The sequence below is a fragment of the Actinia tenebrosa genome, unplaced genomic scaffold (genome assembly GCF_029948245.1).
Source record: "Actinia tenebrosa isolate PJP-AT-01 unplaced genomic scaffold, QUT_ActTen_1.0 PGA_scaffold4__44_contigs__length_22323623, whole genome shotgun sequence".
Lineage (NCBI taxonomy): Eukaryota > Metazoa > Cnidaria > Anthozoa > Actiniaria > Actiniidae > Actinia > Actinia tenebrosa.
This window is the reverse complement of record NW_028292581.1, coordinates 3,576,352-3,598,237: the sequence shown is the minus strand read 5'-3', so window position 1 is coordinate 3,598,237 and position 21,886 is coordinate 3,576,352. Positions and strand designations below refer to the sequence as shown.

Here is a 21,886-nt window from a genome sequence, read left to right as displayed (position 1 = left end):
TTCAGATGAAATCAATATAAATAATTTAAAGTTTGACTTAATAGCAGCTTCCAATGTATCCTTACATCCTTATGTAAAGTGGTCTTCACAAAAACAGCGTGAAACGAAGCTTATCTTACTAAAAATAGGGTAATCTTCACTCGATTATATTCGAGATATTCAAGTTTAAACTCTTTATACACAAGTTTTCGATGAAAAAAACTTAAAAACCGAGCATTGTATAGAAAATAATTCATAACTTGTGGAAAATAATAAAGGTATGAAGATTTGCTGAATAAAAGATTGCCATATGAGGTGCAGTATATCACTTGCCAAAAACTTAACAATAAACTTGTGCAAGGTGCAGGTTGATTACAATAGGATAACATCACAGTAATGGAAGGATACTGAGAAAGGAGAGCACAATTTATTATTCAAAATCATCCCCCAGCCAAATACACTTTCAGTTGCATCACACTCAATTCCAAAGGTGCCCATCCCCCCGTGCAATCCCCTGGGCATTTGACTTTTTTGGGGGAAAATGGTCAAATTCCCAACCATGCAGGCCAATCAAATGATCAAATGCCCCACCATTCAGGCTACATTAAGTGGTCGAATGCCTGCCCCTCCAGTCTGATGAATCTCAAATTTTATCTAAAAAGTACTAAACTGAGCCTGTACAACTGAAGTTTTTTTTATTCATGGTTATCATGATAAATGAAAATTTTTAAAGTTTCCCAATATCATAGACAACAAATCTTGAATTTTCTCTCAACAAAACAGTAATTTTATCTGTTGTGGCAATTTTTTCTTCGTCAATAAGCTTAGGTTAGTGGTTGAAGGATTGCAAGCCCAGGAAAGTAGCTTAAGAAAGCAAAATAATGTACACTGCAAAACACACACCAATGGAAAACCTTCAACGACATTTTCTAAAACAATTCAGTATTAAAATTTACTGAAATAGGTTAAAACTTCAAAAAGTTGACAATTTATATTGTTTAAAACATATCCTTTGTATCCTTTGTGGCATCCCAGATTTCAAACAACTTAGGCGTTTTCATTTTTTAAAATTCAAAACACGAACATAAGCACAAACCAGGTAGAGTGCTTTTAGTCTCACTGTTGAATAGTTAGATAAATGTATCTAACTTAGATAACTATTTAGTTGACGTCACGTAAAATATAAAAGCGCGCCAAACAACGGTCATGCTAATCCGGGGGGTTGTTTTACCAGAGAATATGAGTGAATAGACATTCATTTGTATCATCGTTTCTCCCCCTGATCTCAGTAGCTGTTTACTCGTAGTTTCAAATTTAGGTGACGTTACCTAAAATAGTAAATAACTTATCTCATTTAGTTGACGTCACCTATTCAACAGTGAGACTAAAAGCACTCTAAGAAATTTTGTAAATAAAAAATTTTGCACATTAGATAAGGGTCGGTTAGTCAAATGCCCGCTCGTTCGGGCATATATTCAGCGTCAAATTCCCCACTATGCGGAACTCGACTATGGTCAAATGCCCGGGGTATGCCCGGGAGGGGTGGGCACCTTTGAATTGACTCATGCATAAGCACCAAATAAAAACAGCCCAGCATCACTCAACATTAACTATGACGGTGTCGAAAACTCACAAAACGAGAGAACACGAGAGATTGCGGAAAACCAAGAACGCGTAGCGTCGTGACACGTCTAGCGTCGTTTTGTGGAGAGAGAAAGATTGGATAATTACTTCTCTTCTTGAAGTTTTTGAAAACCCACTTTGCTTTGCGCGAGTTGGGCTTTCTAAAATAATTTATTACTCGAAGGTGCACGAAACAAAGCGTCCATAAAGATAAAGTTCGAGCCGGTATTATTGACAAAGAATCATAAGTCATAGTTCAGTTTCGCCATCAAAGACCAAAACTTTTATCTATAATAAAGCTTATTATCAAATTGAAAATTTACCAGTTATTAATATACAGGTGTGTAAGTTTTAGAAAACTTTCTTTGATCGCTATTACTTAAACACTTTCATCATGAAAGTCTCTTACTCAGTTGGAGTTTTCAAAATCATCTTACCAATTACTTACCAAATATTTCAGAAATTCTTTTCTTCTGTCCGTGTAAAGCAAAATGTCAAAATTAACTTTACTTGAAATCCAATAGTCTTCCTGAAATACCATAAAGCTTAAAAATGTCGAGTTTTTCTACGTGTTTTCGCTTGTAATATGGCAGAGATGCAACAGGGAAGCAGCATTACATGCTTTGGCTCGTCGTGCAAACGCGCCGAAAACAGAGTTTGTCACGCCGTTTTTTAAAATATGCTGTGTAACGCTTGTCACGCACTTGGTATCAGATTCATCCATAAATATCTAAAAGTTCGTACCTCTTCACTAGTGAAACGCCTGGATATCCCCCTTTTACTTTCTGTAAATTATTTAGTATAATGCCAAATTAGCCTTGTGAAATGATTTTTTAAAAGTTGGTTTTGAATATATATGTTGTCGGAAATCTCAAGCTTCCGATTGAGGATCCACTTTCCCGCTCTTTTTTGTAGACGCGTGTACCATTCGTGGAAATTCAAAGTTTCCCGCTTTTTTCTTACTTTCAACCGGATGGATTGGTTGAAATGGTAAGCGCCCTATCGGAAGTCTAAATCAGCACTTTGAAAAATTTTTCCAATTGATTGACACAAAAGCTATGTTTAATTTTGACTTAGTTGCTCAAAACTGCATGGTTTACAACACGAACTAATCTAACTCGTTTTTAATATTTCAAACTATTTTATAATTATTGATAAGTGCTCCTACTCCACTATTGGAGGGGTTGCTTTGTATGCTGGCTTGATCACATGATATCATTTCATAGTTAATAGAATCTATTAACTATAATTATTTTAAGGAATGACTTCAGGATCCTATAGAAAATATTTAATGGCCTGATAACCCTTTCACGTTTTTTTAACGATCTGGCTTCCGTTGCGAAAATTTACAAACATTGTTGGGGAGGGGGGGGGGGGGGCAAGTTTGTGCCTCGCTCCGACCATGCACTGAACCTGTAACATTTCCTGACTTTGCATGGCTATATGCTAACTAGTCTATACACAAAGTTGGAAAAAAAGTGGAAGGATCTATTGGTCTTATCTACAAGTTGCCATGAAACCAATCTAAGTGTCTACATGAAATTCATTTTATCAAAGAAAACCTTGAAAATATTGTTATGGGTGAGATCAATATCAATACCCTTAGCAAGAATAGATTTTACAATGATTATCTTAATCTTATTCGCTATGAAGGTTTTAATCACTTAATTTTTGAGAATTTTCGAATCACAGTAACCATTCAAAGTTGTATTCGGGTCATATTCGTTTCAATATTGCGTCGTCATCCAGTACTAGTGGGACTATTGCAGATCCGGCTTTTACCTCAAAACATCAAAATGTTCATTTATGAAAGGACTTGTGAACAAAACAATACATCACACAAATAACTTTAAAATGGTAGCTACAACTGTAGAAATAATTTTACCTTTGAACGAATCTGTGATGACTAAATATGCTTTTAATCCGGGCTCAGAATTCAATTAATTTCATTAATGCAAAATCTGGTTAGACTGAAAGTGGGGGTCATATTAAAGAAACAATAATACTTATAAATCGTTAAAAAGTGAATGATTTGAATGATTATTAATGTTTTATTAATTAAATGATTGTCATGATTTTACTTTACAGTCAAAGCAGCTCATGCGTTCCTATCAAGGTTCAAAGATTCAGTTTATTATTCGAAGTTTGATTTCCATCCTGCTTTGAAGCAAGCAACGTATCAGAAAGAACGTTTGCAAACAAGGCTACGTGTTCCACTGAAGAAGTTTTTTGGATTTTTAGTTTCTTCCTTAGAATACCAGGGGCGGATCTATGGGTGCGAAAGGGGATGACTAGTCACCCCCCCCCCCCTTCCTTTTGCTCAAATCTCACATTATATCACATTCCTGATAAAACCTTTGTAATAGTCACCCCCCTCCTAAAATTCCTGGATCCGCCTCTGAATACCTCTACTTTTTTATCGGCTTTCACCCACTCAATAGCTTCCTTTTTCTTTTTCGACTCGATAATTAAGTATCGGCTATTACTCTAAAACAAACAATGAATATCATACGAGAAAAATACGATCTTCTGCAAATAGCATATTTGTCTTTGGTTGTAGGCAACAACATTTTCTTTCAGTTAAAACTTATATGAAATTACAATAAAATTTAAAGAGTGCTGACAAGCAACGCATTGTGCAAGCGCACCTAGATTCCATGCTCGGCTATTGTACTCTTGTCGCTAATATATAGTTACATTAAAAAATACTGTGTCCAACGCTGGGGGCAAGGTACAGCATTCAAAGCGAACCGAAAGCAATGAATGTTCTTATCATTATATTAATTCTGGTTGCCTTTTTGTCATATACAGACCCGCCGTTTGATAAAGCATGATAAAGCTGAGACATAAATGAAAGCAGGAAGAGATCAAACGCCAAGGATTCAAAGAGAAACACATGGTTTAGAGCTGAAACAACTGAAGAGTTTCAAAAATGAAAGGTAGAGAACACAGCTATATATAAACTGTGGCTAGTAGTTTTCATCCTATTATACACCGTGTTGTCCTGCAGTACTATATAGATGGACTGAGTTGACTAAACATTAGTTGTGAAGGTAAGAACTCGTTGTTCAATCCTACAAATATCAAATCAATGTCTCGTCTCATTAATATAAAATATCTAATCAATCTAATGTCTCGTGTATAAAGTTACTACTTCACCTACTTAGTTATTAAAAAACTGTATACTGCCAGAGGTTTGGCAGGCTCAGGGTCTTAAAATAACTGAGGCCGAGAAAGTGTCTTCGTAATTACATCTCCAAATGGTTAGACTTTAAGTCAGGATTCAGTTGATGACATTGGTGAATATTTGAAGCGCAGTTAGTCTTCGGCCAGTTATAAAGCAATTTTTGATTGACGTTATTATCTTGTGAATGTACAAAACCACAGCACAGATACCGTCGTTATTAATTAAATTAAAAAATAATGAAATGTAGCTGATTTTTGTTTTTAGCTATTCTTTATTCAATGTTTCAAGTAAACTATGAATGAAGATCTCAATTAGTTTTGATTGCATATCGGCAACAATAGAGCAATTAAATGTATGATAATTAGCGAGAATTAGGATATAGTTTATTAAAAGTGAAATATGGACATTTTCTCAATGTAATGCCTAAAATGACATCAGATCCCGTTCACCCTTTTTTATATGAATCATATTCCGAGAGAAAATACTTTTATATGGCGGTCCAAAATAACTTGACTATTCCTGATGCTTGCATGTATATACGAAATTCGCATATGACTTAAACAGGCTAGGTTTGCACTGTAAGAGTACTAAGCATCAGTAGTAGTAGTAGTAGTAGTAGTAGTAGTAGTAGTAGTAGTAGTAGTAGTAGTAGTAGTAGTAGTAGTAGTAGTAGTAGTAGTAGTAGTAGTAGTAGTAGTAGTAACACTTTATTTAAAGAGGGAACGTTAATTACAGAAAACTGTACTCTCCCTTACGCCCCTAAGTTGTCGTTTGCTGTAAAACTTTACGGCTTCAATTCAATAAATGTATAGGATTTCGGATAAAACGAATAGATTTGATAAAAACATGAAAGACATTCATCAGCTGACGGCTATCACTAGATAGGCCACGTCTACACGTATCCGGAAATTTGTGCATCCGCAAATTTTTTTTTTTTTTTTTTTTTTTTTTTTTTTTGCGGATACGGGTTGCGTCCACACGTGTCCGGGAATTTTTGTATCCGTATCCGGAAATTTTCGAAAACGGTCTCCAGAGTGGTCGTATTCGCAATTTTTCAAATACGTTGACGTAAACACGATTTTGCGCATGCTCAATAAGAAAAACTTTCGTCGAATGGACTAAGCACTAGCGTGCATCAGAGCGGATCATTAAATGTCCGGATACGTGTGGACAGCGAAAACGATTCAAAAACGATTCGAATACGCTGCGTGTGGACGCGAACATTTTCATATCCGCAAAAAAAATTTGCGGATACAAAAATTCCCGGATACGTGTGGACGGGGCCTTATTCAAATCCAGCTAGTGGATGTTCTTTCAAGATTGGAGTAACTACCTTCATAGTTTCGTGACGAAAAATAATCATAGTGGATAAAGGGGAAACCATTCGCTGAAGTGAATATCGGTGGGTATTTGCCGAGCCGTTACGTTAGGCCCCGTCAACACGTATCCGGAAATTTTTGTTTTGTTTACGGATACGGGTTGCGTCCACACGTGTCCGCAAATTTTTGTGTCCGTATCCTCAAATTTTATGAAAACGGATACGTGTGGACGGTGAAAACGATTCGAATACGCTGTGTGTGGACGCAAACATTTTCGTATCCGCAAAAAATAATTGCGGATACAAAAATTTCCGCATACGTGTGGACGAGGCCTTTAGTCATCGGCTAGTTATAGTTTTGATTGACCTAAGTAAAAACCAGCCAAACATACCAGAACCCTTATTGGTGGGTGCGTTTTTAACTTGCGAATATGCAAAGGACAGAAAGAGCTATTGTAGGGACTAGGGATATGCTAATGTTCACTCGCTCACATGTCGGCTGCCATCTTGAAAGGTAGTCGTGCCTTTGCATCGAAGCTAGACGAACGGTGAGCTTGCAATGATAGAGACCTTTTTTTAACACATTGTACAATTATTCACATGTCTCTAATATAATTGATTTGATCCAACGATGTACACGCGCACCAAAACCGCTGAATAACCTTCAAAATCTCATTGAAGAACCAATACATGTTTTGAACTTCAAGAGCGCAAAACCCTCAAATTCTGCAAACTTATTTTATATCAAAGAACTTGGTGTCTTTTTAGTGATATCATCGCTTGCTTTTCAGCATGAGATGTATACTTTGGCTCCTGTTGTTGCTGTCCTATTTTGGCTGTACAGCTGCTGAACTAGACCCTGGTGAGCAGGCTAAAGTATCTACAGCACTTGATACGACTCAGTTTGTACTTAGCCAACTCGCAGCCCACGTAAAGGACGAACAAAAGGCCCTTAAAGAAGCAACGAAGGCTTCAAAGAGCTTGAAGAGTGCAGAACTTCTCAAGAAACAAACGAAGTTACTCAAAGTTGGTAAGATGGTTGGACGTGCACTTAAGGCTATCCAGGCTGCCTCTGCTATTGCCAGCTTTATCTTCACCTTCTTCATGCCAAGTGATTTGGAGGTCATCACTTCGCTGATAAATAAAAGGTTTAACGAAGTCAATGCGAAGCTTGATCGACTTGATCAGAAACTTGACGAAATGGAGGCGTCCATCAAGGCAAACAGTGCATTTAATACTTTCTTATCTGCCTGGATAAAATGGGAGTACAAGTCAAAAAATGGTGCAAAGAAACTATCGGATATTCGCAAGGCAATGGGTACTAAAACCCGAAGAATAGACCAAGTGAAGCTCGCTGAAGAATACGTCAAGTACTACGAAAACAACGACTTGGATGGAAACCTTCTCAACCTCTACAGAATGGCGGCTCTTCCAGAGGGGATAACTCAACGTAACCTCTTTGACAGATTTATTGCTGAATATGGTTGCGATATTACTCAACTCACCGAGCTAATGATGCTTATAAAAGGAATAATGACTAGTGCTGCTCAACAGAAATTGACCTACTACTACCTCAAGGGTGACCAAGATAGAGCCACTAAGGGTTTCAACGACGTTCAGAAGTACTTCTTCCAGATACGTCGAGCCTTTGACGATCGAGTCTGGAACTGCAGAAGAGAGTCTGTTAACCACGCAAAGAAGGATGCCCAAAAGATTTTAACGAAGTCAAAAGGGTCTAGCCAGGAAAGCAACGTTAAAGCCATCTTCGAAGAACTTAAAGTCAAATACCCCTGGTACACTTGGGGCGTGGCAGCGATTAAAGATTACCGTACAAAGATCACCGGTCTTGAGTGGAAAGGTAGTAGGTACTTCAAGGTGGAAGACCGCTCGGATCCCGGAAACGTCAAAGAGTACTACATAGTCTACGAAGATACAAAATCACTGGCCAGCTGCAGTGAAATCAGACAAGCCAAAACCTTGTTGGTTTTTAAAGGATGTGACGGATGCAATTCTGATTATATTTACGCTGCTGACAACATCCTATCACACAAAAGGTGCGGGTCATCAAATTTACAAAGACTTGTTGACTTTCAAACCGAATGCAAATCATCGAGGTATCAGCAGAGGATATGTATAAAGGCATTGAAAAACCAAATCAAGAAAATGGGATTTCTTGCTACTGATGTTAACACCAATTACAACCCGTGCACTACTAGTGAGAAATGCAGTGGTCATGGTCAATGCAAGCAGATTCCTTTTACGAAGACCCATCAGTGCATTTGCGTGAGCCACTATGGTGGAGAGTCTTGCGAAAAACGAATTGAATTTGATGATACCACAGAGAGGTTAATGGCCCAACTGCGCAAGACATTTAATGTTGTGAACGGTGTTCCTACTGCTGTTGACATTTTCTTTTCTATACGGTCTCTGTCACAAAAGCTCGACCTAGTTCTGCTAAAGATCAAGGCCTCTTTTGCTCACACGAACAACATCATACAACACTCGAAGATCATCTACCACGTTGAAGACATCGCTGACCTTTATGCAAAGCTCCAAAAGAACGAACTGAGTTTCGATCGGTTTGGTCAGAAAATGGACCTGTATTTGAAGACGATCACGGCTTTTCAATTGCAGAATAGACTCAAGAAAATGATCCTTGGTCAAGGTACATTGGACAAACCAGGAAAAGACATTTACAATTCATACAAGCTTGATTACTTGAGTCACAATGGCGGAGGCTGTTCTGGAAGTTACAATGCAGACATTAAAGGATTCAGAGACGATTTGGCCTACTTGGATCAGGCACTCGGAGAAGCGTTGTTACTACATAAGAAATGGTTGCTGGAGACGAAAGGTACGACTGACGCCCTCCGATCACAGTACAAGAGAGAAGCCCAAGAAATAGAAAATGTTTTCAAAGGCCGTCAGCAAGCCTATAACCAATACTGGAACAAGTACAGCTGTGGTACTCTTGGTGTTGAAGGTACGACAATTTCCTGCAAACACCAGCTGTCCTTCGAAGGAATGACGATGACTGTAAGTTGTGACAAGCAGAGACAACCTACTCCAGGAACAGTAAAGTGTAGAAAGATCAACGGCGTCTTGAAATGGGACTCTCAGCCCAAGTGCAAATTTGTTTGGGGGAATTGGCGTCACGATTGGACTCGCTGTTCTACAAATTGTGGTGGTGGGTTTAAGACCAATTACAGATCTTGCTTGGGGACGAACAATGTCGATGACTGCAAGCGAGATCAAGGCGGATTGAATTACAGGACTACAGCGTGTAATACTGTAGACTGCTGCTCTGCTGGCTTTGGGAAATTCAGGTGCTCCAATGGCAAATGCATCAATAAGAATTGGATCTGTGACGGTGACAATGATTGTGGTAACAACGATGACGAAAGCCGATCGCGTTGTCCATCTTTCCTTCGTTCAAGGGACTTAATAGCTCTAAAAAGTAACGCAAGAGGCAGGAACAGTGACTGGGTCAGCTGTTATTGCACTGTTAACTGCGGTGTAAAAAAATGTAAACTTCGCAGTTGTCCTGGTTCTACTATGGATTCGGGAGATTGGTCAAGGTGCGGCAGTGAAACGTTTTACATAATTTTGACGTACAACAGTGAATCTGGCAGAGCTATTCGAAACGGTGATGGTGTGGCGTTTTTTTACGGAGCTAAACATTGGTTAAGCTGCTGGGGAAGTGGTAGTAATTGTCGAACAAGGAGCTGTCCTGGCGAGTTCACTTATCATTTTAATACGAACTGCCATGGAGAGATGTTCTGGATATATACACCAGACCGTGGCAGTAACAAACCCATCCACAAGGGCGATACCGTCTTTATAAAGTATTCTTATATGCGTGGCCATTCATGGTGGTTAAGCGAAGATGATGGTGTCATCAAAACCCGAACGTGTCCTGGCGATTCCATAACACGGGACGACAAATCGCGATGCGATTGCGAGAGTTGGGACATCATCGTCCGATAGACAACATGCAAATCTCTCAGGTAGCGGGTAGCACCTGTCAAGTGGTGTTATTTCAGGGTGTGTCGTCCCTGCCTACGCGAGACCCGGGCTCAGCTGGCTCCTGCTGACAGTACCCGGTAAGGGTCCCTTCTCAGGGATACGAGAACAACCCCACTGCCTTGTGGGTGTCTCGGAAGAGACTAAGGCTAAGGGAGTAAACCCTGACAGAAAATCGAAAAATCAGTATCGTGAAGCAATGAGAAGATCAGCAACAGCTCCTCCTCTTTGGTGCATACCAATACTCCTTCCATTAAACCGTGTTGCATTCCTCACAAGAAACCCAACAAGTAACCATCACCAAAGATGTCAAGGAACATGTAAAGCGAAACTAGATGCTTCAGGCGATACAGGATAACGAAAATGGAACTGAAAAATGGAACGGACTTGATGACTGGTATACTCGTATTTAATAATTTGTTAATTCAGTGCGAGGGTATGATTTAAATGTTGCGTATGTAAGTATATTACTAGCTTTTTTTCTTTGTCCAAAAGCAGTTACATTACATTTACTCATCTTGCATCACATTGCAGTAAGCTTTTACGTTTGTACGAAATCTTAAGTTCCCTTAATCAACAATTTATGTTGAATATCTATCGATTTGAAATTGCTGACTATTAATTGGTCACATCCGCGTTTGGGTTGTGTCGTTTACCCAGGAACTGTAGTTTGATTTGGAAGAGGTTTTCATTTCGATCACGTATAGTACTATAGTATTTCGATAGGTTTTAGTATACACCTAAGTTAGTGAGGTGGTTCAAGGTCAATTTTTCAATTGGCAATATCGTTAAAGACTGGAAGAAAGAATGAAATTTGGTTAAGAGTTAACTTAGACCCTGTAGACGAAATTTAGAAGGGGTGTCACGAAATCTGCTATCGGGGGAGGGATATTTTCAGTTGAATTTCTGAATTGTAATAACAAAGAATGCTATGGAAGACATGCATGTATGACGACCCACCTCTCCCCATTCAAGATAAATTTACCCCCTGATATGGAATTGACATAAGGGAACCGTGCCATACCCGCGCGATAATCATGCTTCCCTTTAATGCCTCGTTTTAGGACACGAAAAGCGCCATATTTCGCTATGTCCACGACAAAAACACAGGCTTTTGTTTACTGCAAAACTGGAAGCCGCCTACTCTCAAGAAATCAACCAATCAGGTTCTTCACTCAAAATATCTCTAAGCTAAAAATAGCATCAAACTGTGCACATGATGGTTACAAGGCTACATAGGTAGGATTCCTTCTCTTAATTCATATTCCCTTGTGCAAAGTCATTATATAACATTAAAAGGAGATTGAGGGCACTTCAAGAAATCTTGCAAAACTAATACAGCAATAAATTGATTTATAAAGTAATTAATTCTGGTATCGTATGAATAAGGTAAATCAGCGTTTTCTGTGCAAAATATATTTAATATTGTAAACTGGGTGCATTCTATTTGGATAACAATTGATTCAATGTTGTATTGTGGGACTAGACTTCAAAATAAATGTTACCTAAATACTACTACTTCTCGTTATTTATTTACTAAAAAAGAAGCTAGAGTCTACACTTCCTTTTTGTTCTACCCATTTTTTTCCACGATTCAGATGAAATCAATATAAATAATTTAAAGTTTGACTTAATAGCAGCTTCCAATGTATCCTTACATCCTTATGTAAAGTGGTCTTCACAAAAATAGCGTGAAACGAAGCTTATCTTACTGAGAATATGGTAACCTTCACTCGATTATATTCGAGATATTCAAGTTTAAACTCTTTATACACAAGTTTTCGATGAAAAAAACTTAAAAACCAACCATTGTAGGAAATAATTCATAACTTGTGGAAAATAATAAAGGTATGGAGCTTATTCTTATAGAAAAGCTAACTTGCATATTATTTTTCAAAGTGAATACAAATACATTAAATAAATAGAGAATATTACAACTAAGATAAAATTCATATCTCCAAGCGGCCATGTAATGTTCTGTTTATTATATAGATATCGATGAAACTTAAATAAAACAAAAGCTCAAAAATTCTTTATCAAAATACGTTACTATGTCAACAGCGATATCTTCATGTGTGAAAGATATGGTATCTTCCACTGGTGAAAGATATCAAGTTTTCGACAATAGAGAAAACCTGGTATTTCATCGATATCTATATAATAAATCATGGTAATTCATACACTTTAAATTTTGTCAAGAAAAAACAACATTGTCTTTTGCTGGATGTTTCTGGAAGTCGAAAGCAAAATGTAAGGTCTAGTTCAACACTTTAGAGTTTTGCAATGCCGAAGCTAGAAATATGGAAGGCTGAAATAGAATTCACTAGTTGCACGGTATTAATTCATTGATATACACTTTGCAAGAGCCTAGTATGGGAAAAAGAAGGGGGGCTAAGATTGGAAAATATAAGAGAATAGCATGGGAAAAGGATAAAATGTGGAATGGGATTGATGTAGCCCCACCCCGTACGCGGCCCCTACTTTGAGTTCTTTGTGCGCTCGGGCCTGATTTACAAAAATACCTTTTTATAATTAGGGTTCCCATATTTGAAATTAGGAATGAATAAAGGTTCAGTAGTTGTTGCATAGGGGCTATTTCCTATATCAACTTAATAACCCTTAATTTGGTTATTAGGACCTGAATGCTGAGAAACCAAAGAATGTCAGAAGCATTAACCAGTTTCCCAACTGGTTTCCTTGGTGCCAGTCATGCATGTCAAAACGTAGAACACGCCAACAATATTATTAATTGGTCTAGGTAGGTCTGTCCTATCAGACATATTACTGCATCAATTTTGATACAGCCCTGTTGACCCGTTTTATCAGGTTCTCTGACTCCCATGGCTAGAGATCCTGGCTATTCAGGCTACTGTGCATTTTGCTGAATATTGCCATATGAGGTGCAGTATATCACTTGCCAAAGATTTAACAATAAACTTGTGCAAGGTGCAGGTTGATCACAATAGGATAACATCACAGTAATGGAAAGATACTGAGACAGGAGAGCACAATTTATTATTCAAAATCATTCCCCAGCCAAACACACTTTCAGTTGCATCATGAGTATTAGATACTGAGTTCCAAAGGACGTCACCAATCACGTGACTACATATAAACTGTAATAACTCTGCAAATACTTGACCACTGTCATTCAATTTTGGATAGACAAACATTGCCGAACATTGCTTACACACAGTGCCAATGTGACATGACGCCACCAGTCACGTGACCACAGAAAAAACTGCAATTGCTCTATAAATATGTGATCAATGTGAGTCAAACTTGGACAGACATACTTTGCTGAACACTGCTGACACATCTTTCAATCATGTGACATATGACGTCATCAGTCATGAAATCTTTATGATGTTGAAATTGGCATTAGCCACATGCAGGCTAGTCTCCCTCGCATCCGTTTTTAGTGTCGGTCATCACGCAACGCTCCCTCCCCGACACTAAAAACGGATGCGAGGGAGACTACATGCAGGCTTTGACGGCGTATTTTCTATACATTGATATCCATAGAGAGCAGAGCCGAAGCTAGGTAGGTAAAACCGCTTTATATACATATGTAGAATATGTAGAATTTTGTATCTGAACAGAAAACTGTAAGTTAACTATATAATTTAGGCTATGAAATAAAGAGATGTTCGCGACTACCGAACACTTAGTTTTCTCAAAATCGTATTCGGCTGCCGGACACGGAGACACTTCGTTTATGATTTACATTACGACCTGTCCTATTACCACACCCCGACTCCCATGTTCCACTTACAGTAAGCATTCAAACATTTGTCCAAAAAATTCCTATCGAAAAAAGATAAAGAAAAATGCTTCAAAATGTTCTGTTAACTCATCCAAGTTTATCAAAACGTTTGGCGCGGTGTCCCACTGAGGCGTATGTTTTTTACGTAGTTTTGTTAATAAACAAAAGAAAAGTTAAATGTTAGAAATTAAACTATAAGGATAATTTTTGTATCTGATATAGATTCGTCTTCATTTGCATAACCTTTAACTTGGATTTTCTCTATCAAACTTGGTTTATTTCGTAAAGAATTCGGTACAATTTGAGAACTTACATCATGAGTGAAGCGGCCCATGTAATATTCTGTTTATCATATATTTATCCATAAAATCAACTTAACAAGCTTTTTGTTATTATAAAAAGCTTTTATTTATAAACTATAGCTTAAATACACATGGTAACGATATTTTCACATGGGAAAATATCAGTTTTCCAAAAGGAGATATATAGTTATTTTATGGATAATTATATGATAATACCTGATATTTCATTGGATTTTATATAATAAAACAAAAGAATTCATTGACAATTCTTTTGTTAAGTTCCTCAAACATGGACGACGTGAAAAACATCAATACCCTTAGCAAGAATAGATTTTACAATGATTATCTTAATCTATTTCGCTGTGAAGGTTTTAATCCCTTAATTTTTGAGAATTTTCGAATCACAGAAACTAAAAGTTGTATTGAACATATTCGTTTCAATTTTGAGTCATCATCCATATCCGGCCTTTACCTCAAAACATCAAAATATTTATTTATTAAAAGACGCACTTTTGAACAAGTTTGTGTCCCCCGACCATACATTGAACCTGTAACATTTCCTGACTTAATTCCATGGCTATATGCTAACAAGTCCATATAAAAAGTTGGAAATTGAAAGTGGAAGGATCTATTGGTCTTATCTACAAATTGCTATGAAAACCTATCGATTTCTAATTTCTTAGACAAATTTGAAGAGTGTCTACATAAAATTCATTTATCAAAGAAAATAATATTATTATGGGTGAGATCAATATCAATACCCTTAGCAAGAATAGATTTTACAATGATCATTTCAATCTTATTCGCTATGAAGGTTTTAATCCCTTAATTTTTGAGAATTTTCGAATCACAGAAACCAAAAGTTGTACTGAGCATATTCGTTTCAATTTTGAGTCGTCATCCATATCCGGCCTTTACTTCAAAACATCAAAATGTTTATTTATTAAAAGACGACTTTTGAACAAAACAATACATCACACAAATAACTTTAAAATGGTAGCTACAACTGTAGAAATGATTTTACCTTTGCACGAATCTGTGAAGACTAAATATACTTTTAATCCGAGCCCTGAATTCAAATCTTACAATATTCGTTTCATTAATGCAAAATCTGGTTAGACTGAAAGTGGGGGTAACCGTGCATATAAAGAAACAATAATACTTATAAATCGTTAGAAAGTGAATGATTTGAATGACTATTTTTTAATTAATTGAAAGATTGTCATGATTTTACTTTACAGTCAAATCAGTTCATGCGTTCCTATCAAGGTTCAAAGATTCAGTAAATTATTCGAAGTTTGACTTCCATCCTGCTTTGAAGGAAACAACGAAGAACGTATCAGAAAGAACGTCTGCAAACAAACAGCATAGACATAAATGAAAGCAGGTAGAGATCAAATGCCAAGGATTCAAAGAGAAACACTCGTGGTTTACAACTGAAGAGTTTCAAAAATGAAAGGTAGAGAACACAGCTATATATAAACTGTGGCTAGTAGTTTTCATCCTATTATACACCGTGTTGTCCTGCAGTACTATATAGATGGACTGAGTTGACTAAACATTAGTTGTGAAGGTAAGATATTATCAACCATATATCAAGAACTTATTGTTCAATCCTACAAATATCAAATCAATGTCTCGTCTCATTAATATAAAATATCTAATAGTAGTGAACCCCCCCCCCCCCCCCCATATACCGTAGTAGCTAGGGGAGGGGTGGTCTAAATCATTCTCTGAAGTGAATATCGGTGGATATTTGCCGAGCCGTTACGTTAGTCGCGCCTTTGCATCGAAGGGAGACGAACGGTGAGCTTGCAATGATAGAGACCTTTTTTAACACCTTGGACAATTATTCACATGTCTCTATTATAATTGATTTGATCCAACGATGTAAGCGCGCACCAAAACCGCTGAATAACCTTCAAAATCTCATTGAAGAACTAATACATGTCTTGAACTTCAAGAGCGCAAAACCCTCAAATTCTGCAAACTTATTTTATATCAAAGAACTTTGTGTCTTTTCAGTGTTATCATCGCTTGCTATTCAGCATGAGGTGTGTACTTTGGCTCCTGTTGTTGCCGTTCTATTCTGACTGTACAGCTGCTGAATTAGATCCTGGTGAGCAGGCTAAAGTATCTACAGCACTTGATACGACTCAGTTTGTACTTAGCCAACTCGCAGCCCACGTAAAGGACGAACAAAAGGCCCTTAAAGAAGCAACGAAGGCTTCAAAGAGCTTGAAGAGTGCAGAACTTCTCAAGAAACAAACGAAGTTACTCAAAGTTGGTAAGATGGTTGGACGTGCACTTAAGGCTATCCAGGCTGCCTCTGCTATTGCCAGCTTTATCTTCACCTTCTTCATGCCAAGTGATTTGGAGGTCATCACTTCGCTGATAAATAAAAGGTTTAACGAAGTCAATGCGAAGCTTGATCGACTTGACCAGAAACTTGACGAAATGGAGGCGTCCATCAAGGCAAACAGTGCATTTAATACTTTCTTATCTGCCTGGATAAAATGGGAGTACAAGTCAAAAAATGGTGCAAAGAAACTATCGGATATTCGCAAGGCAATGGGTACTAAAACCCGAAGAATAGACCAAGTGAAGCTCGCTGAAGAATACGTCAAGTACTACGAAAACAACGACTTGGATGGAAACCTTCTCAACCTCTACAGAATGGCGGCTCTTCCAGAGGGGATAACTCAACGTAACCTCTTTGACAGATTTATTGCTGAATATGGTTGCGATATTACTCAACTCACCGAGCTAATGATGCTTATAAAAGGCATAATGACTAGTGCTGCTCAACAGAAATTGACCTACTACTACCTCAAGGGTGACCAAGGCAGAGCCACTCAGGGTTTCAACGACGTTCAGAAGTACTTCTTCCAGATACGTCGAGCCTTTGACGATCGAGTCTGGAACTGCAGAAGAGAGTCTGTTAACCACGCAAAGAAGGATGCCCAAAAGATTTTAACGAAGTCAAAAGGGTCTAGCCAGGAAAGCAACGTTAAAGCCATCTTCGACGAACTTAAAGTCAAATACCCTTGGTACACTTGGGGCGTAGGAGCGATTAAAGATTACCGTACAAATATCACCGGTCTTGAGTGGAAAGGTAGTAGGTACTTCAAGGTGGAAGACCGCTCGGATCCCGGAAACGTGAAAGAGTACTACATAGTCTACGAAGATACAAAATCACTGGCCAGCTGCAGTGAAATCAGACAAGCCAAAACCTTGTTGGTTCTTAAAGGATGCGAGGGATGCAATTCTGATTATATTTACGCTGCTGACAACATCCTGTCGCACAAAAAGTGCGGGTCATCAAATTTGCAAAAACTTGTTGACTTTCAAACCGAATGCAAATCATCGAGGTATCGGTATAGCTATTGGACTGAGAAGGAATGTATAAAGGATTTGAAAAACCAAATCAAGAAAATGGGATTTCTTGCTACTAATGTTAACACCAACTACAACCCGTGCACTACTAGTGAGAAATGCAGTGGTCATGGTCAATGCAAGCAGATTCCTTTTACGAAGACCCATCAGTGCATTTGCGTGAGCCACTATGGTGGAGAGTCTTGCGAAAAACGAATTGAATTTGATGATACCACAGAGAGGTTAATGGCCCAACTGCGCAAGACATTTAATGTTGTGAACGGTGTTCCTACTGCTGTTGACATTTTCTTTTCTATAAGGTCTCTGTCACAAAAGCTCGACCTTGTTCTGCTAAAGATCAAGGCCTCTTTTGCTCACACGAACAACATCATACAACATTCGAGAATCATCTACAACGTCGAAGACATCGCTGACCTTTATGCAAAGCTCCAAAAGGACAAACTGAGTTTCGATCGGTTCGGTCAGAAAATGGACCTGTATTTGAAGACGATCACGGCTTTTCAATTGCAGAATAGACTCAAGAAAATGATCCTTGGTCAAGGTACATTGGACAAACCAGGAAAAGACATTTACAATTCATACAAGCTTGATTACTTGAGTCACAATGGCGGAGGCTGTTCTGGAAGTTACAATGCAGACATTAAAGGATTCAGAGACGATTTGGCCTACTTGGATCAGGCACTCGGAGAAGCGTTGTTACTACATAAGAAATGGTTGCTGGAGACGAAAGGTACGACTGACGCCCTCCGATCACAGTACAAGAGAGAAGCCCAAGAAATAGAAAATGTTTTCAAAGGCCGTCAGAAAGCCTATAACCAATACTGGAACAAGTACAGCTGTGGTACTCTTGGTGTTGAAGGTACGACAATTTCCTGCAAACACCAGCTGTCCTTCGAAGGAATGACGATGACTGTAAGTTGTGACAAGCAGAGACAACCTACTTCAGGAACAGTAAAGTGTAAAAAGATCAACGGCGTCTTGAAATGGGACTCTCAGCCCAAGTGCAAATTTGTTTGGGGGAATTGGCGCCACGATTGGACTCGCTGTTCTACAAACTGTGGTGGTGGGTTTAAGTCCAATTACAGGCCTTGCTTGGGGACGAACAATGTCGATGACTGTAAGCGAGATCAAGGCGGATTGGATAACAGGACTACAGCGTGTAATACTGTAGACTGCTGCTCTGCTGACTTTGGGAAGTTCAGGTGCTCCAATGGCAAATGCATCAATAAGAATTGGATCTGTGACGGGGACAATGATTGTGGTAACAAAGATGACGAAAGCCGATCGCGTTGTCCATCCTACCTTCGTTCGGGGGACACAATAGCTCTAAAAAGTAACGCAAGAGGCAGTAGCTGGGTAAGCTGTTATTGTACTGTTAACTGCGGTGTAAAAGAATGTAAACTTCGAAGTTGTCCTGGTTCTACTATGGATCCAGGAGATTGGTCAAAGTGCGACAGTGAAACGTTTTACATAATTTTGACGTACCACAGTGAATCTGGCAGAGCTATTCGAAACGGTGATGGTGTGGCGTTTTATTACGGAGCTGAACATTGGCTAAGCTGCTGGGGAAGTGGTAATAGATGTCGAACAACGATTTGTCCTGGCAGGTTCACTTATGATTTTAATAAGAACTGCTGTGGAGAGATGTTCTGGATATATGCACCAGATCGTGGCAGTAACAAACCCATCCACAAGGGCGATACCGTCTTTATAAAGTATTCTTATACGCGTGGCTATTCGTGGTGGTTAAGCCAAGACGATGGTGTCATCAAAACCCGAACGTGTCCTGGCGATTCCATAACACGGGACGACAAGTCACGATGCAGCTCCGAGAGTTGGAACATCATCGTCCGATAGACAACATGCAAACCTTCCAGGTAGCGGGTAGCACCTGTCAAGTGGTGTTACTTCAGAGTGTGTCGTCCCTGCCTACGCGAGACCCGGGCTCAGCTGGCTCCGGCTGACAGTACCCGGTAAGGGCCCCTTCTCAGGGATACGAGAACAACCCCACTGCCTTGTGGGTGTCTCGGGAGAGACTAAGGCTAAGGGAGTAAACCCTGACAGAAAATCGAAAAATCAGTATCGTGAAGCAATGAGAAGATCAGCAACAGTTCCTCCTCTTTGATGCATACCAATACTCCTTCCATTAAACCGTGTTGCATTCTTCACAAGAAACCCAACAAGTAACCATCAGCAAAGATGTCAAGGAACATGTAAAGCGAAACTAGATGCTTCAGGCGATACAGGATAACGAAAATGGAACTGAAAAATGGAACGGACTTGATTACTGGTATACTGTTATATTTAACAATTTGTTAATTCAGTGTGAGGGTATGATTTAAATTTTTTTCCTTTTTCTTCTTTTTTTTATGGTCCAAAAGCATTTAATTTATATTTACTCATCTTGCATCACATTGCAGTAAGCTTTTACGTTTGTACGAAATCTTAAGTGCCCTTAATCAACGATTTATGTTGAATATCTATGGATTTGAAATTGCCGACTATTAATTGGTCACATCCGAGTTTAGGTTGTGTCGTTTACTCAGAAATTGTGGTTTGTTTTAGAAGTGGTGTTCATTTCGATCACGTGTAGTACTATAGTATTTCGATAGGTTTTAGTATACACCTAAGTTAGTGTATAGGTCAATTTTTGGCAATATCGTTAGACTGGAAGAAAGCATGAAATTTGGCTCAGAGTTAACTTAGACCCTGTAGACCAGATTTAGAAGGGGTGTCACGAAATCTGCTGTTGGGGGAGGGGTATTTTCAGTTACATTTCTAAATTTCAGTAGCAAAGAATGCTATGGAAGACATGCGTGTATGACCCAATCCAAAACAAATTTACTTCCTGGTATGGAATTCACTGGCACCCCTTCTGAATTTTGTTTCTTAGGCTCTGCGTTTCAAGTGACGTAAGGGAACTTAGTGCCAATTTTGCTCTCTACTACATTCAAACGACCTTTGCATTAAGCAAGTCACAATAAAACATTACCAAGGGACTGATTTAGGGCACGAAATCTTGCATAACTAATAATAATAATGATGATAATAATATTAATAATAATAATAATAACAATAATAATAATAAAATAAATTCTTAATATAGCATGTTCCACAAATCTCAACACGCTTTACAAAGCATAAAAGAAAAATATATTATATTAATAATATTGAAACAGATAAAAAATGAAAACTTATAGAAATATACATTTGTTAAATATAAAACACAGCAATAAATTGATTGAAAATTAGATAAACTGATTAGTTCTTGTATCGTATATAAGATAAATCAGCTTTTTCTGACATACGCTTATTATTTTTAATTTGTTGCATTTTATTTGGATGACAATAGATTAAATGTTGTATTGTGTGATTATACTACAAAATAAACGTTACCTAAATACTATTACTGCTCGTTATTCATTTACTTTTCATTTTTTCCCCCAGGGACGAATCCAGAATTTTGTTCAGGGAGGGGTGCTGCACACAATGTTAACACAGGGAGGGGTACACACCCCTGCCCCCCTCCCCTGGATCCTCCCCTGGATCCTCCCCTGCCCCCACATATTCAATGACATCATTATAAAATAATTAAAGTTTTACTTAATAGCAACCCTGTTGGAAAATAATTCATAACTGTGGAAAATAATATAAAGGTATGTAACTTATTCTTACAGAAAAGCTAACTACATATAATTTGCTACAAACAATAATTACAAATACATGAAGGAGGCATGGAAATTCACAGTTTAAATTTTACAAAAAAAAAACATTCTTTTTTACAGTATGTTTCTGGAAGTTGAAATAAAAATGTAAGGTCTAGTGCAAAATTTTAGTGTTTTGCAAATGCTGAAGTTAGAAACATGGAAGGTTGGAATAGAGCGGTACCATTTCATTAATAAGCACATTGAGTTCTTTTAAAATGTGTTCTTGGCTGATTTACAAAAATACCTTTTTATAATAGGATTCCCATAATTGAAATAAGAAATGAATGAATAAATAAAATAATAATAATAATAATATTTTACAACCACCACTCCCCATATGGGGCTCTTCCATGAGGTTCCCTCCACACTCACATCACCATGTTCTATATTTACAACATACAACACTCAACTCACACGTTGATTTATACGGAGGGAGGAAACTGGAGAACCCGGAGACAACCCTCGTAGCATGGGAGAGAACAACACATCAAACAAACTCAATCCACATGTGGCGACCGCAGGGCTCGAACCAGTGACCAGAGCCATTGGACTCACAGCGGTGAAAGACAACGCGTTAGCCACGAA

At 38.2% G+C, this 21,886-nt stretch overlaps 2 protein-coding genes across 3 annotated transcripts; both read left to right on the top strand.

Moving 5' to 3' along the window:
* Positions 1-4,534: 4,534 nt before the first annotated feature.
* LOC148906882 (SE-cephalotoxin-like) lies at positions 4,535-11,645 on the top strand. Its single transcript, XM_089036692.1, has 2 exons — positions 4,535-4,655; positions 6,899-11,645. Exon 2 carries the CDS (start codon positions 6,900-6,902, stop codon positions 10,092-10,094), a length of 3,195 nt encoding a protein of 1,064 aa, XP_088892818.1. The 5' UTR covers positions 4,535-4,655; position 6,899; the 3' UTR covers positions 10,095-11,645.
* A 1,929-nt stretch (positions 11,646-13,574) lies between these two features.
* Positions 13,575-21,000, top strand: LOC116293223 (SE-cephalotoxin-like). 2 transcript variants are annotated; one of them, XM_089036755.1, is made up of 3 exons: positions 13,575-13,674; positions 15,440-15,771; positions 16,224-21,000. In XM_089036755.1, the coding sequence occupies exon 3, from the start codon at positions 16,248-16,250 to the stop codon at positions 19,449-19,451; it is 3,204 nt and encodes a 1,067-aa protein (XP_088892881.1). In that variant the 5' UTR covers positions 13,575-13,674; positions 15,440-15,771; positions 16,224-16,247; the 3' UTR covers positions 19,452-21,000. The 2 variants fall into 2 exon arrangements, with proteins under 2 accessions (XP_088892881.1, XP_088892882.1); XM_089036756.1 differs by lacking the exons at positions 13,575-13,674; positions 15,440-15,771 and adding an exon at positions 15,985-16,004.
* The last annotated feature ends 886 nt before the right edge of the window (positions 21,001-21,886 follow it).